The sequence below is a fragment of the Carassius gibelio genome, chromosome B16 (genome assembly GCF_023724105.1).
Source record: "Carassius gibelio isolate Cgi1373 ecotype wild population from Czech Republic chromosome B16, carGib1.2-hapl.c, whole genome shotgun sequence".
In the NCBI taxonomy this organism is placed as follows: domain Eukaryota; kingdom Metazoa; phylum Chordata; class Actinopteri; order Cypriniformes; family Cyprinidae; genus Carassius; species Carassius gibelio.
Genome location: NC_068411.1, coordinates 18,821,006 through 18,836,344, shown reverse-complemented (window position 1 = coordinate 18,836,344; position 15,339 = coordinate 18,821,006). Strand labels below are relative to the sequence as shown.

General features: G+C 37.0%; 1 protein-coding gene across 1 annotated transcript; it reads left to right on the top strand.

Annotated features, from left to right (window-relative positions):
- The first annotated feature begins 485 nt into the window (after positions 1 to 485).
- On the top strand, positions 486 to 5,179 carry pdp1 (pyruvate dehydrogenase phosphatase catalytic subunit 1). The gene is made up of 2 exons (XM_052578223.1): positions 486 to 620; positions 1,527 to 5,179. Exon 2 carries the CDS (start codon positions 1,545 to 1,547, stop codon positions 3,102 to 3,104), a length of 1,560 nt encoding a protein of 519 aa, XP_052434183.1. The 5' UTR covers positions 486 to 620; positions 1,527 to 1,544; the 3' UTR covers positions 3,105 to 5,179.
- Positions 5,180 to 15,339: the final 10,160 nt, after the last annotated feature.

The window sequence follows — 15,339 nt, the reverse complement described above, 5'->3', positions numbered from 1 at the left end:
AAAAAAAAAAAAGATTGTGTGGTAGTTGCTGCTATATGAAATGCCAAATTTGCCAAAATAATAAATATAGATGCATAAATAAATAAACAAAGAAATACTATAGATAAATAAGTAAATAATGAGTATTTCTACTTATATTTCCTTATTTATGTATAACTGTAATTTTTCCACATTTTTTTATATGTATTTTTTAAATAAATGTAACATTCCAAAGCAATGTTAATAAATGAATGTGGAAAAAAAAAATACACGTGGGAAAAACTAAAAAGAAAATATAAGTAGACTAGAACGTTTTTGTATTTCTTCGTAGATTTATTTAGTCATTTATTTGTTTGTTTGTTTCAATATATTAATTGTGTATTCATTTACGTATGCGTGTATTTATTTATTTATGTATTATAATTATACCTACCGGAAAAGGAAAGGTTAAGCGGAGCTACAACTGTCTATGGCTACAACTCTGATGACGTAGCTGTTGTGTACGTGAACCAATCATTTTGTGAGGTGGGAGTGGAGGGGAACTAGGCTCGCAGGATGCGGGCGGGGCGAGTGCATATGAACTAATGTAGCCTGATCATCAAACATCGACCACGAACTCAGCTACCCACTAATAACCTCAGGTAAGAATATTCATCGTTTGTTTTTTTTTGGCTGTAATGAGTTGCGCATGCAATTCGTGCGACGATAGTGTGCAATAAAGCAGCGTATTTTAGATGCATTAGCGTTTGATATTTTTCCACGGTACAGCCACGCAGTAAAGCAGTGGTTTGGATTGTGTGCTATCCGAATCACTTTTTTTCCTCTTGAAATACTGGGACATTTATCCGATTGCGTTTCTCTGCGATGATATCTTCTAAATTAAGTTGCCAAGCCCAAATGTAAACAATATGGCAACTTAGTAGCGAGTATCTATGATGATGATGTGAACGGGGCGTAGTACTCTGCTGAGCATTTTTTTTTTGCAACTGTTGTTTTATTTTGAAATTATAATTTAAAATCGTTCTTACAACTGATATAGTGGTTATTTCGTGGTTATAGTGGTAGCTCCATGACATTTGACGACAGATGCCAAAATAGATTTTGGGTTGGGCAGAGATAATCACTGACAGAAATTCCTTTAAAAATGAGACTGACCTGAAGGGCAGGGAATAATTGCAGTTTATATTGGGTTGCAGCATTTTTGCTTTATGTCATGGGTAAATGTTACAGGGGACAGTAATAGGCCAGTGGGACCCTCACAGTGTCCAATGCCAAGAATGTGGCAGCATGGGACTAAATAGCCTCAGGACACTCTCCCATCCTGAATGCAATGGCTTTTCCTTGTCTTGACCATATCCTTGTAGTAATCTTTTGATTTAAAATTTATAACCTACAGTCATTTGAAGTTACTTCTACATCAAGACCCAAGAATATGTTAATCAAGGTGTCCAAATTGTAAACTTTACTGATTTTCTTGTATATCTTTAGACAACTGTGAAAAATTAGTTTTGTTTAATCTTTCTAATTGAGCTATGGTTTTCCTGCAGGTCCTTTGAGGGTATATCATGGCTGCAACCTCCCAGGTGTTCAGGGTCATTCGTGGCAGGAGGTTTGGTCAGATACTGGTGCCAGCCATGACATGCCAAAACTCCAGCCGTCCTCCTGGTCCATGCATCAATGCAACTCAGCCACACAGCTTTGAACAAAGATGGCAGCACCAGGTGCGGGCATACAGGACCTCACCTGTATGGCACACCCACTACTTGACCCCACCTCAGGTTAACAGTATTCTAAAAGCTAACGAATACAGCTTCAAAGTTCCTGAGTTTGATGGTAAGAACCTCAGTTCGGTCATGGGCTTTGACAGCAACCAGCTACCGGCAAATGCACCCATTGAGGATCGCCGAAGTGCAGCAACATGCTTGCAAACCCGTGGCATGCTTTATGGTGTATTTGATGGCCATGCAGGCTGCGCATGTGCTCAGGCACTCACCGAGCGCCTCTTCTATTACATTGCTATCTCATTACTGCCACATGAGACGTTGCTGGAGCTGGAGGATGCGGTGGAGAACGGAAGACCTCTTCAACCGATATTGCAGTGGCACAAGCATCCCAATGACTACTTCAGCAAGGAAGCTTCACAGCTCTACTTCTCCAGTTTGCGCACGTACTGGCAGGAACTGCTGGATCTGAGCGTTCCTGGGGAGCAACCGGATGTTGCTGAAGCTCTTGTGAGTGCCTTTAAACGGTTGGACAATGACATATCCCTTGAAGCGCAGGTTGGCGACCCGAATGCGTTCTTGCACTACTTGGTGCTCCGTGTTGCATTCTCAGGTGCTACTGCATGTGTCGCCCACATTGATGGGAATGAGCTGCATATTGCCAACACTGGAGATTGTCGTGCAGTCCTGGGAGTACAAGAACCTGATGGTTCTTTTTCTGCCCTCACGCTCACCAATGACCACAATGCGCAGAATGAATCTGAGATGAAGCGTGTGCTGTCTGAGCATCCACTTTCTGAGGCCAAGAGTGTGGTGAAGCAGGATCGACTGTTGGGGTTACTCATGCCATTTCGCGCCTTTGGAGATGTTAAGTTCAAGTGGAGCATTGAACTCCAGCACCGTGTTCTCGAGTCCGGACCGGACCAGCTCCATGAGAATGAGCACGCCAAGTTCATCCCACCCAACTATCACACACCACCCTACCTTACGGCAGAACCAGAGGTGACGCGACACCACCTTCGTCCACAGGATCGGTTCCTGGTGCTGGGTTCGGACGGGCTGTGGGAAACACTACACAGGCAGGAGGTGGTGAGGATTGTGGGCGAACATCTCACTGGAGTGCACCAGCAGCAACCAGTCAGTGTTGGTGGCTATAAAGTGACCCTGGGTCAGATGCAGGGATTGTTGCAGGAGAGGAAGGCTCGCATCTCCTCCACTTTCGAAGACCAGAATGCGGCTACGCACCTGATTCGGCACGCGGTGGGGAATAATGAGTTTGGAATGGTGGACCATGAGAGGTTGTCGAAGATGTTAAGCTTGCCAGAGGAGTTAGCCCGCATGTATAGGGATGATATCACAATCATTATAGTGCAGTTTAACCCACACGTCATTGGCGGACAGTAGAAGCAGGCACACTCTTTCTTTCACATGTTCCGTTACATACATCTCCTCACACTGCATTATCAGTAATATTAGCACAGCAAAATGTTACCTATCTCTAACACCGGAATGTATTACCCTTGAGTGTGTTTTTGTGTTCATTTTTATTTTCACATATTCATGGCAGCTGACTTGGAAAGGAATTCTGATATTCAGTAGATGAGCGGTGTTTATTCCCAGTGTTATATGTGGAATTGAGCCAAACAGAAAAATAATATGCTAAGCTCACTGCAGACCTACTATCACAATTAAACCATCAAAATGCAACACAAAACCATAAATCAAGACTGGAAATGTACTAATGTAGGTTAAGCAGATTTTGCAATTAGGAGTTTATATAGGAAAGTCCTAATTAGGACTTTCACTTCACTCTTCACTTTATATAGTGCTTGTGTTGTTCCAAAATTTGCTTTTATGTTATATGCTTTTAATTTTTGAATGAATGAAAAAGGAAAGTAAAGCAAAGGTCATTTTTTAATGTTGAGTGAGTGAGAAAGAATGAGAATAGAAAGCAAAATAGGTTCAGATATGTACTTTTACATTGGAGTGCTCTTTAACTGGAATATGTCAAATGAGAAGTTATGTTAAAGGGACAGTACACTAAAAAATTAAATTTCTGTCGTTCACTCACCTTCATGTAATTCCAAGCCTGTACGACTGTGTACGTTCGAAAACAAGATATTTGAAAATGTAAAAGTCAGTGGGGCCCTGTCTTATTTTGGACCCTACTGGCTTTCATTACATGGAAACAAACTGTTACTTATAATGCCTTTTTGTGTCCTGCAAGTTTCAGAATAACATAAAGGTGAGTAACTGATGACAGGATTTTTATTTTTACGTTAATTATATCCCTTTAATGTTTTATTTAGGTTCTAATGAACCAAAAAAAAAGTTGCTAATGTGTTTTTCAGAGTTTATATTCTACTTTAGTACCATTTGTATTCCATCTTTATTTGACTGGTAAGTTATTCTTTTCGTACAGCATGCCTTAGTAGATACAGTTTTTCATGAAGCATGTCTTGGAGTTCATGGGTCATCAAAATGTGGTTTGCACAACCAAATTATCTTCTCACTGTAAAAGTCCTGATAAAGAGGTCTGTGTTATTTTTGTTTTAACCTGTATGTGGAGCCAGAAGTTGAGCATTTGTAACACTGGACCACAAAACCAGTCTCAAGTTGCTGGGGCGTATTTTTAGCAATAGCCAAAAAAAAAAGTGTATGGGTCAAAAAGTAAAGATCATGTTCCATGAAGATATTTTGTAAATTTCCTACTGTAAATATATCAAAGCCTAATATTGATTAGTAATATGCATTGCTAAGAATTCATTTGAACAACTTTTTCTCAGTATTTTGATTTTTTTGCACCCTCAGATTCCAGATTTTCAAATAGTTGTATCTCAGACAAATATTGTTTTGGTTTTCTGATGTGTGCTGAATTTCTCGGAGCGGTGTTTAATGACACAACAAACCAGATATGCTTACACTTCTTATAAGATGCAAACATACCTATATGATACGACATTGGGGAAATATGAACATATATTTTTCATATGAGCATTTTTTGTAATTAATTTAGTATTGAGTATTTTTCCAGGTGTCACAAAATTTTTCAAGTGATTACCGGCCACAAGGTAAAGATTAGAATTTGAGTTCAAGGTCTTTTTTTTTTTTTTTTTTTTTTTTTTTGGTCCGAGGGTTATAGAACAAGTTTAAAAACAACTCTGTGATTGTGCTTTCTTGCCTGTACATTATGTTCTCAACTCTTGCACAAGAACACAGCTGATTACCACATGAAATGTTTCGAATGATAGTAAATCAGCAAACAGTGTTATTAATGTAAAACTGTAAAAACGTATATGCTTGATGAAGTGTAAATACTGACTGCTTTATACTTGAAGTAAATGTATGCTGCAGCTCGTTCCATTTGAAATGTTTAGTATATTTAACTATATTACTATGTGCTGGTGCATGGGCATGACTTCTTCAAATACTCTCGCCTTTTGTATTTTAAATGTTTTAATAAAAATGTAACCAAGTAAGTATTGTCCAATTTTTGTATATTGTTGAAAGGAATGAATGCAAAGTAAAGGTTTTTAAACTGAGCAATCCAGTCTAGCAGACCTTAACAGGTCAAGGTGACACTTGTTGCCAGAAGCTGCATTTTATTCTAGGAATGCACATTTATTTGTAAGAAAAACAACTTCATGTGTTTGGAGTGCTGCCCAAACGGAGCAGTGGGGTCAGGGACAGGGGTCAAATCATCATGGTGTCAGATCACAGTCTCTGATTTGGCAAACTGTAAGTAGGTCAGTCTATCAGAAGCCTGGGTTCAGGACATGGCAATTCCGTTCAGTGGGTTCAGGACATGCATATCTGCAGTTTCAAAGTAAAGATTGTTATGTGACTTATGGGCCTGACTTACACGTGTAATGTTCTTGCCAAACGCCCACAGCCAGGTTTTCAGTTTTCTGACTGACAAAACCTTTTAAAAGACTGGAAGGAGTCTGGATGATTTTTAAATGTTTTTGAAAGAAGCCTCTTAATGCTCACCAAGACTACTGAACTTTTAGCAGCCATTACTCTGGTGCACAAGTGGTAGCACTTTATTTTACAGTCCTGTTCCTCATGTACATACTTTGTACTTATTATAGTAATAACAATAACTATGTAATAACTAGGTACTAACCCTGAACCTACCCCTAAACCTAACCCTACCCCATGTAGTTACCTCGTGGTACCAGAACCTTCTTAGATAAATACATTGTAAATACACTATAAGTACATGTTAGTACACGTACTGTAAAATAAAGTGCAACCGTACAAGTTCATAGAAGTGATATTTAACTGATGTTAGTGAAAAGTCACGTGCTTCTTCAGAAATCATTCTAATGTGCTGCTCAAGAAACATTTCTTATTGACAATGTTGAAAACTCCTTAACATTTTTGTGAAAATTTCAAGTTTAAAATAACTGCATTTATTTGAAAGATACGTCTTTTGTAAAAATAGAAAGGTCTGTTTTAACTTTTGACCAGTAAAATCCAGCCTTAATGAAAGTCCTTTTTTATGAATAAAAAACTGGTGTATTAGAATGGTACTATATACGTTATTTTAGACGAGGCTTAATATGCAATATTCTTCATCCACCAGGAGGCCCTTGGCCCAAAAAAAAAACAAAAGCAAACCCGTAAACAATAATTCACAGATTATTTGATCGTGGAGAGGGTTTGTTTTAATTTACAAAACTAATGAAGACATCCAAGAAGTTTGCAGACACAACCTGAGTTTTCACAACATTAGAAATCGAGGGAATTAATTCAGTACAAAAGTAAATAAAGAAACGAGGTTTTAACTGCGCCATTTGCATGCAATTTAATTCTCCTCCTGGGGGCGCTAATCTTCAACAAACGGAAAAGACTCCTACGGTTAAATGTACACATGAAATACACTACAGCCTGAAAGACAATCATGAACGTATTATATCTGTAACATAATGCATGTGATGTATAGTGACTAATGTGTGTGTTAATTACCTGTACATAAAGTGAGGCGCCTGAGATGATTGAATGATGTACGTGGAAAGTTGACCGATAGACGGTAAATAATGACGTTGACGTAAATCTGTCTCGCTTATTTTACTGAATAAATATTGATTTTATCTGCAGCACAACAAACCAGAAACAGTATAAAAGGACTTTGAACTAACTCCAATATGCCATGAAGTTTTGATCTCAATCTTGCTCTGGGTTTATGCACGTCCTCACATATAGAATGTTAAATCTGTTCAAATAGAAATAGGCTCTGATTTTTTATTTTCCTGGGTGTTACTTATTTTTTTCAGCAAGTAGAGCTGTAAAAGCAGGTTTTATATTATTTAAAATTTATTCTGTTTTTTTTTTCAGGACAGTGGCCAGATTGACTGGAGTGAGAGTGATATTACTGTAAGCATGATGATTCATTCCCACACCAGACATCTTCCTCCACTCACTAGCCAGAAAAACTCAGCAGTTCCACTGACTCATCCTGTCAATCAGAACTGGTCATTTAAATTGGACATTTAGCTATTTAAACCCAGTGATATTTTCTACATCTCAGTTCTGTGCCTGTTCCATAGTTATCAGTTAACTGGAGTAGACTGTATTGAAAGATAAGTACATAAACATCTATGCATCCATCATAGAGTTTAAATAGGAGAATCTAAAAGTACATAGTCAAAGAATACATTTTAGATCATATACATGGTGGTAATAGGCCAACATAACTCTGGTCTTCTTTTGGATATATATTTTCACTTCGTTGTAATAGTTCTAAGTTCAAAGATGCTTCTGCCATAATTAGTAGACTAAACACTCAATTAATGATGATCATAATCATTATGCTAATCATTCCCTCTAGAATTATCTATAATTAATCTAACAGATGTGTGGTTAAAGTGATATAGCTGTTGAAATTATGAATGTTATCTCTACAACTGTTGGAAAATAGATCCCAAGTAAATGTTAGGGAGGATTTAGCAACTGCACATTTGATGGATGTTATCTTTACAACACAAGACAGTTAAAGGATTGGGTCAATCAAAAATGACCTTTGGCAGATATAGATAGTTAAGTAAGATAGTTTGGTTATGTTTTGGTTTGTTGCTTTATCATTATAAGAGTAAAAACTGAAACTGTTTATTAAATCAATTAAAATGGAGCTCATATAAATATAGCTTTTTACACATTGGCAACAATCTGCTTGCCTTTTCCATATTGTAAATTATACAAGGTTTGTCTTGTGCAATAAATAAATAAATAACATTCTCATATATTTGCATTTATTTAACCAGGAGAGAACCTCAATTAGATAAAACATTTCTTTTTACAGGAGTGTCCTGGCCAAGATAGGCGGCCCATATACACATAACAAACAATTATACGTCACAACAATATATATCAATATCAATAAAATACAGCACTAGAAGCATTTGCAAATCTTTTTCCACTGCACACAAAGTGTTTTGAAATTACTAAGAGATACCAACTGATTTAGCCGCAGTTTCGTTTGAAGAGAGTTCCAGTCTGACGGTGCAGCATATTCAAAAGCAGTTTTACCTAGATTTATTTGAGCTGAAGGTACATGAAGATTATAATAAGACTGGTAATGCAATTAATAGTAGCCAACTACTTTTTGTTGAATCAAACAACAGAAATAGGATGGCAAAAAAACATAATTGCTTTGTAAATCGATAAGTACCAATGCATTTTCCTTCGAACAGCAAGTGAAGACCAGGCAACTCTATTATATAATGAACAGTGATGTGTAGAAAATGTACAATCTGTAATAAATCTTAAGGCACCATGATACACAGCATCAAGGGAGGCAAGAAGATAAGAAGAGATATGCTGATATACTACAGCCCCGTAGTCAAGAATCGGTAAAAAGTTCCAAACACAAGCTTCTTCCTTGTGTTGAATGAAAAGCAAGACTTATTTCTCAAATTAAATCCTAGCTGCTTCTTCAACTTTTGTCTCAAATAATTAATATGTGAATTAAAATTAGTTTGTCATCAATTATGATGCCAAGGTACTTATACTCGAAAAACAGAATTATCTAAAAAATTCCAGAATTTGATAACAACATAAATGTAGCTTTTTCAACAGTTAAGACCAACTTTAAAGCGAAAAACCTTGCTTGAATAATATCAAATGACTGTAAATCATCCAGAGCAGAACAAAAGATAACAGCGTCGTCTGCATTAAAGTGCAAATCCTTGCATTTTCAATATTAACTTCTAGACAATTTATATATATATATGTATATATATATATATATATATATATATATATATATATATATATATATATATATATATATATATATATATATATATATAGTAAAAAATAATGGCCCCAATACAGATCCTTGGGGGACTCCCGTACCCACTTCCATTAAGTCTGATTTGATTCCTTCCACTTGCACATATTGAATTCTTCCCTTCAAATAAGTATTAAACCACGAGACCACATTGTCTGATAGACCGACCTATAGCCTATTTAACAAAATCTTATGGTATCAAATGCTTTAGTTAAATCAATAAAAAGACAAGCACAGTGGTGTTTTCCATCTAGGGACACCACAACACTTTTAAAACAGCCGTAATGGTGCTGTGTTTTTTTTAACGAAATCCTGATTGGTTGATAGACAGAAGTTTGAGTGTGTAAATACTGTGTCAGTTGTTCACTGATAAAATGTTTCAAAAGTTTTGACAAGATACATAGCTTGGAAACAGGTTTGTAGTTATCTAATAAATTAGGGTTGCCCCCTTTCAACACAGGATAAACAAAGCAGACTTCCAGATCTGTGGAATTTCCTTGGTTGTTAAGGAATGATTCAACAGATGTGTCAATGGTAGTGAAATAATATTAGCCGCTAATTTTAGAAACAATGGTTCAATAAAATCAGGACCTGACAATTTATTTACATCTAGGGCTTGTAATGCAGAGCAGACATCAAAAGTAGTGATGTCTAAAAACAAACTTTGTTGTCCATTGATGCCACTCTGCATTAAGAAATTCAGAAGTTGCTGTTGTATATTTATTAGTCTGAAACAATGACCCAGATGCAGTAAAATGGCTATTAAAACAATTGACCATTTGTGATTTATCCACTGTTTTAATACCATCTTTTATCAAGAAAATACTTTGCTTTTGCTTTTCTAATCATAACTGTACATTTGTTATGAAGCTGTTTAAAATACAACCAATCAGGATTTAAGTTGGTTTGTCTGGCCTTAGCCCATGAAGCATCCCGCTCATGAATTAAGTCAGACAATGCAGTTGAGAACCACAGATTATCTTGACATTGAACTCTAAGTATGCACCTTTTATTTTTTAAAAGGTGCATACTTGTTGATAATCAGAATAAAACTGTCATAAAAATATTTCCAAGCACTTTCACTGGAATTAATGTAATTTTGTCCCAGTCAAATTGTGTGAGGTCAAAAAACCTTATTAAAGTGTTTCATGCAGCGCTTGGTGATAATTAGTGGTTTCTGCTTGGATAATTTTATATCTCTAGGTACTGCAACAACACAATGATCACTAATATCATTTGCAAATACAGAAGCTAGAGAATGTTTGTAAGGGGCATTTGTGAGAACAAGATCTAATAATATGGATTTTTCTGGAAATTTCAAGTTCAGTCTTGCTGGATGCATCCAATTCAAGTTAAAATCACCCATTAATATCAATTCTTTATATTTCAAATAATTCATCAAATAGGTTAATGTATCACTGGTAGCTGAGTGAGGTGTTTCTTGCCCAGATATGGACCATATCCAATTTAGGTAACAAACTACGAATGTTACCATGGATAAAACCCAAGTGTGACCAGGATTTTAGTTCAGTTGGAGTAGGAAAATTTGGGGCACAGCTATTATATGGTACTGGATTTTAATTTATTCTCAGTTTGGTTCTGCATCTCATAACAGTTTGTTTGGTTCACGTTTTGGCAGAGGGTCTAAACTGCCTAAAAGATGCACACATATGGTACAAGAAAAGAAATCAACTCCCATGTTCCTGTTTCTGGGATTTTGGCTGTTACCATGACAACACATGTTGTGTGGGAGAGACAGTCAGACGCTGAGGAATGATCAGATGGTTAGACAAAAAGACCAGGGCAACTACACAGACATCTATCGAACAACCACTCACTCTTTCATCCATCCGTCCATTTTTCAGCCACGGGCAAGGTCAAGAGAGGAGCAATGCTCATCTGTCAATCCATCTGATGAACTTTTTCTCTGTTGGCTTGTGGAAAATTCAGTGAAGGAATAAAGATCTTCTGAGTCTATAGTCTAGCTTGATAACAGCAAACCTAATGGTGCTGTAAGCATGTAAGAATTAGGCCAAATTTCTATTAAACTGAATTGTGCTGTTGTTGTAAACTGAATAAATTGAATTTCACTGTCACTCGCTATTAATCTTCAAGTACCTTTACGTTGGATACTGTGATTTTTTTTGTTCCTGGATCAAAATTATTGTCCAAAAATATAGACCTAAACCTAACCCTACTCATAATGTATCCCTAAAATTAGAAGGATATGATAGTTAAATTAAGTTGTAGAAACACTCAACTATGGTTGTATGGCTAAAACTGACATTTCCTGCTAACTTATCCCTCAATTCTGATTGGTTGATTGGAATGTTGATCTAGGAACATTGCACTCTTTGAAATCACGCTCACCACATTACATTATCCTGCTCATTACAGGGTTTCTCCTCAATTTTATATAAGTATGTGGACATTCAATACTGATTTGAAGTGTCCACTAAGTGAAAATAGTAGAATGTATTAAATCACCTGTAGCAAACAAACTGAACACCACAGTTTGCTATAATATTACAGCAAGTCATTTTCACTACAACCGATAACACATGGCAGCAGTTGCATTTGTTTGAAATGATAAAGATTAATTTATTATTCAAATATATTTTTCAGGGACAATGGGAAATACTGCTGAATGCCGTGAAGGGGGAAAAAATTTAAAAATGCAGTGAGTGACCAATCAGATTCAAGTATTTTAGAGTCTCATTAAAATGTACATTTTGCCAACAAAATCCAACTTCTGTCTGGTATAATACCTGGACACATGTTTATAGATGAAACTCTACACCTTAGAAATATTAGCCATGCTAAAGATTAAAAATATCTATACTTTTTAATTTAATCCTAAATCTTAAAGGGTTAGTTCGCCCAAAAATGAAAATTATGTCATTAATAACTCTTATGCTGTTCCAAACATGTAAGACCTTCTTTTATCTTCGGAACACAGTTTAAGATATTTTAGATTTAGTCTGAGAGCTCTCAGTCCCTCCATTGAAGCTGTGTGTACGGTATACTGTCCATGTCCAGAAAGGTAAGAAAAACATCTTCAAAGTAGTCCATGTGACATCAGAGGGTCCGTTGGAATTTTTTGAAGCATCGAAAATACATTTTGGTCCAAAAATAGCAAAAACTACGACTTTATTCAGCATTGTCTTCTCTTCCGTGTCTGTTGTGAGAGATAGTTCAAATCAAAGCAGGATATCCGGTTCGCGAACGAATCATTCAGTTCACCAAATTGAACTGAATCGTTTTAAACGGTTCGCATCTCTTATACGCATTAATCCACAAATGACTTAAGCTGTTAACTTTTTTAATGTGGCTGACACTCCCTCTGAGTTCAAATAAACCAATATCCCGGAGTAATGCATGCACTAAAACAGTACACTGACTGAACTGCTGTGAAGATGAACACCGAGCTGAGCCAGATAATGAACAAAACACTGACTCGTTCTCGAGTCAAGAACCGGTTGCATCGCTGTTCGGATCACCAGTAGTTCTTTCAGACAGTTCGATTCAATAAACCGGTTGAAGAAAATGGTTCACCGGTTCTTTTGCGCTCGACGTAATGGCGTCATTTCAAGCCTTCGGTTTACCCGCACCCGTAACACTAGCACAGAATCAGTTCAGAATCAATAACCAAAAGAATCAGTTCAGTTCAGACACTCTGTGTGTCGGTCTGCTTCACGCTGAATCACACATGCGCAGTATCATCAGCTCCTCGGTTCAAGAATCGGACGCGTCTGACAGGAACGGTTCTTGACTCGTGAACGAGTCAATGTTTTGTTCGTCATCTGAATCGGCTCGGTGTTCATCTTCAGTTCTCTCACAGCAGTTCAGTCAATGTACCGTTTGAGTACATGAATTACTCCGGGATATTGGTTTGTTTGAACTTAGAGGGAGTGTCAGCCACATTAAAAAAGTTAACAGCTTAATTCATTTGTGGATTAATGCACATTAGAGATGCAAACCGTTTAAAACGATTCAGTTCGATTTGGTGAACTGAATGAATCGTTCGCGAACCGGATATCCAGACTGCTTTGATTTGAACTATCTCTCACACAGACACGGAAGGGAAGACAATGCTGAATAAAGTCGTCATTTTTGCTATTTTTGGACCAAAATGTATTTTCGATGCTTCAAAAAATTCTAACTGACCCTCTGATGTCACATGGACTACTTTGAAGATGTTTTTCTTACCTTTCTGGACATGGACAGTATAACGTACACACAGCTTCAATGGAGGGACTGAGAGCTCTCGGACTAAATCTAAAATATCTTAAACTGTGTTCCGAAGATAAAAGGAGGTCTTACATGAACAGCATAAGGGTGAGTTATTAATGACATAATTTTCATTTTTGGGTGAACTAACCCTTTAATAATATATATATTTTTGCATTTTATCACACTGTAAAATGGCTATTAAAACAATTGACCATTTGTGTTTTATCCACTGTTTTAATACCATCTTTTGTTAAGCAATGGGAATGACCTGAAGCAGATCTATTACCAGTCAAAATCTTTTTTCCATAACTTACTAGCATTTGCAGATTTTTTTGGTTTTATCAAGAAAATACTTTGCTTTTGCTTTTCTAATCATAACTGTACATTTGTTACTTTTTAATTTAATCCTAAATCTTAATAATATATATATATATGTTTATCCTAAATCTCACACTGTTTTCTCAGTTCCCCAAGTTGATAATGTAAATGCACAACTCTACTCTTTCAACTAATTGTCACCCCTGACATCAGTGTGCAAGAAAACAAGTAGCACTGTGCATGTGTCTGACTCCAAAAATGGACATAGAACCCCCATCGGATGGATCTGGCTAATATCAAACAAAAGGTGTAACCATGTTTTTTACTATTACACAGTGACATGCTCCACAGACCCCCCACCACATCTCTCTTCTTGTTTGTTATGGAACGTTGCTTAGAAACCGAAGAATATGAAAGTAATAGATCAGCATGAAGACTCACAGACTAGTGATACAGACTGAGAATTTATGAGAGTGAGTTTTTACCATCTCTAGGTCGTTTGATTTGTCTCTGATATTTCATATTCTCTTCTTGTCTCTTTCAAGATCTGCAATCTATGATAAAATCTATGATAAAACTTTATAGAAACACAAAACATACAGTTACATAAGAATTATGGAAGAAGCAATAAACTTTACTCATTACAGTTATTTCTTTTGAAAAAATATAATAATGCTTTAAAAGCTATTTCTTGTGCTATCTTGTCAGCTAGTTTATTTATGGTTTTATATAATATTGTTAATAGTAATATAGTTTACATACTAACATGTTTAGACGTGGGAAGTTGTGGGAAATGTGGATTTATTCCTCTCTCTCTCTCTCTCTCTCTCTCTCTCTCTCTTTCTCTCTCTGTCTCTCTATGGGCCCTATCTTGCACCCAGCGCAATTGACTTTGTACACCGACGCATGTGTCATTCCTATTTTGCACCCGCGCAAAGCGCGCTTTTCCCTCCACAGAAGCACGTCGCTAAACTAGTGAATGAACTTGCGCTCCCTGGGCGGTTCAGCGCAAAAAAGGAGGCGTGTTCCGGCGCAAACAATCCCTGGTGCTATTTTGCTGTTCCTTTAAACAATTGCGCCACTGACCAGAAAAAACCTAGTCTAAAGTCAGTGGCGCGTTGCGCGTTGTTCATTATGCTATTTTAAGGGCGCATGCTTGACCATAATGTATAGCGTGCACAACGCGCATACACTTTGCTCATGTAATCTACACAGATGCAACAGTTATTTTGGCAAATCATAAATTGTTATACTAAAAAAATATTAACACATGAGATGACGGAAATCATTGTGGTGTGCCACGAAGATGTGAACAAAATAGGCATAAATCTAGCTTACAAATTATTCAGGCTAATTGTAGTAATTAAGGATCAGAGCTGTTTGCCCAATAGTGGCAAGACATATATGTATACAAGGACATCTGACAAATTGTGGCTATTTCCTCCCACGCCTGTTTAACCGACGCTTTTTGGGTGGGTTTCTCCCATCCCCATACAACACAACTTCTCTGTCTTTCACTGCTCTTACAAGAACATCAGTCTCCTCGGCTGTGAACCGCTCCTGGCGTGCGCCTGGTAAATACGCCATAATAATAGCAATCCGTAATGGAACTTGCGCACCTGCTTTTAAAGGGAATGTTGGGTGACGCTCTGATTGGTTTATTTCATGTTACGGCCAAACCACACCTATGAATAATGAAGCTGCTTCAGACCAACCCATTTTAGATTTGCGCCGGGCGCAAGAGCCATTTATCCCGCCGGGAAAATAGCAACAGCGCCGAGACCCGCCCACAAA

Coding starts and splice junctions, on each gene's coding strand:
- pdp1 (XM_052578223.1), top strand. CDS start 1,545: ATGGCTGCAACCTCCCAGGTGTTCAGGGTCATTCGTGGCAGGAGGTTT.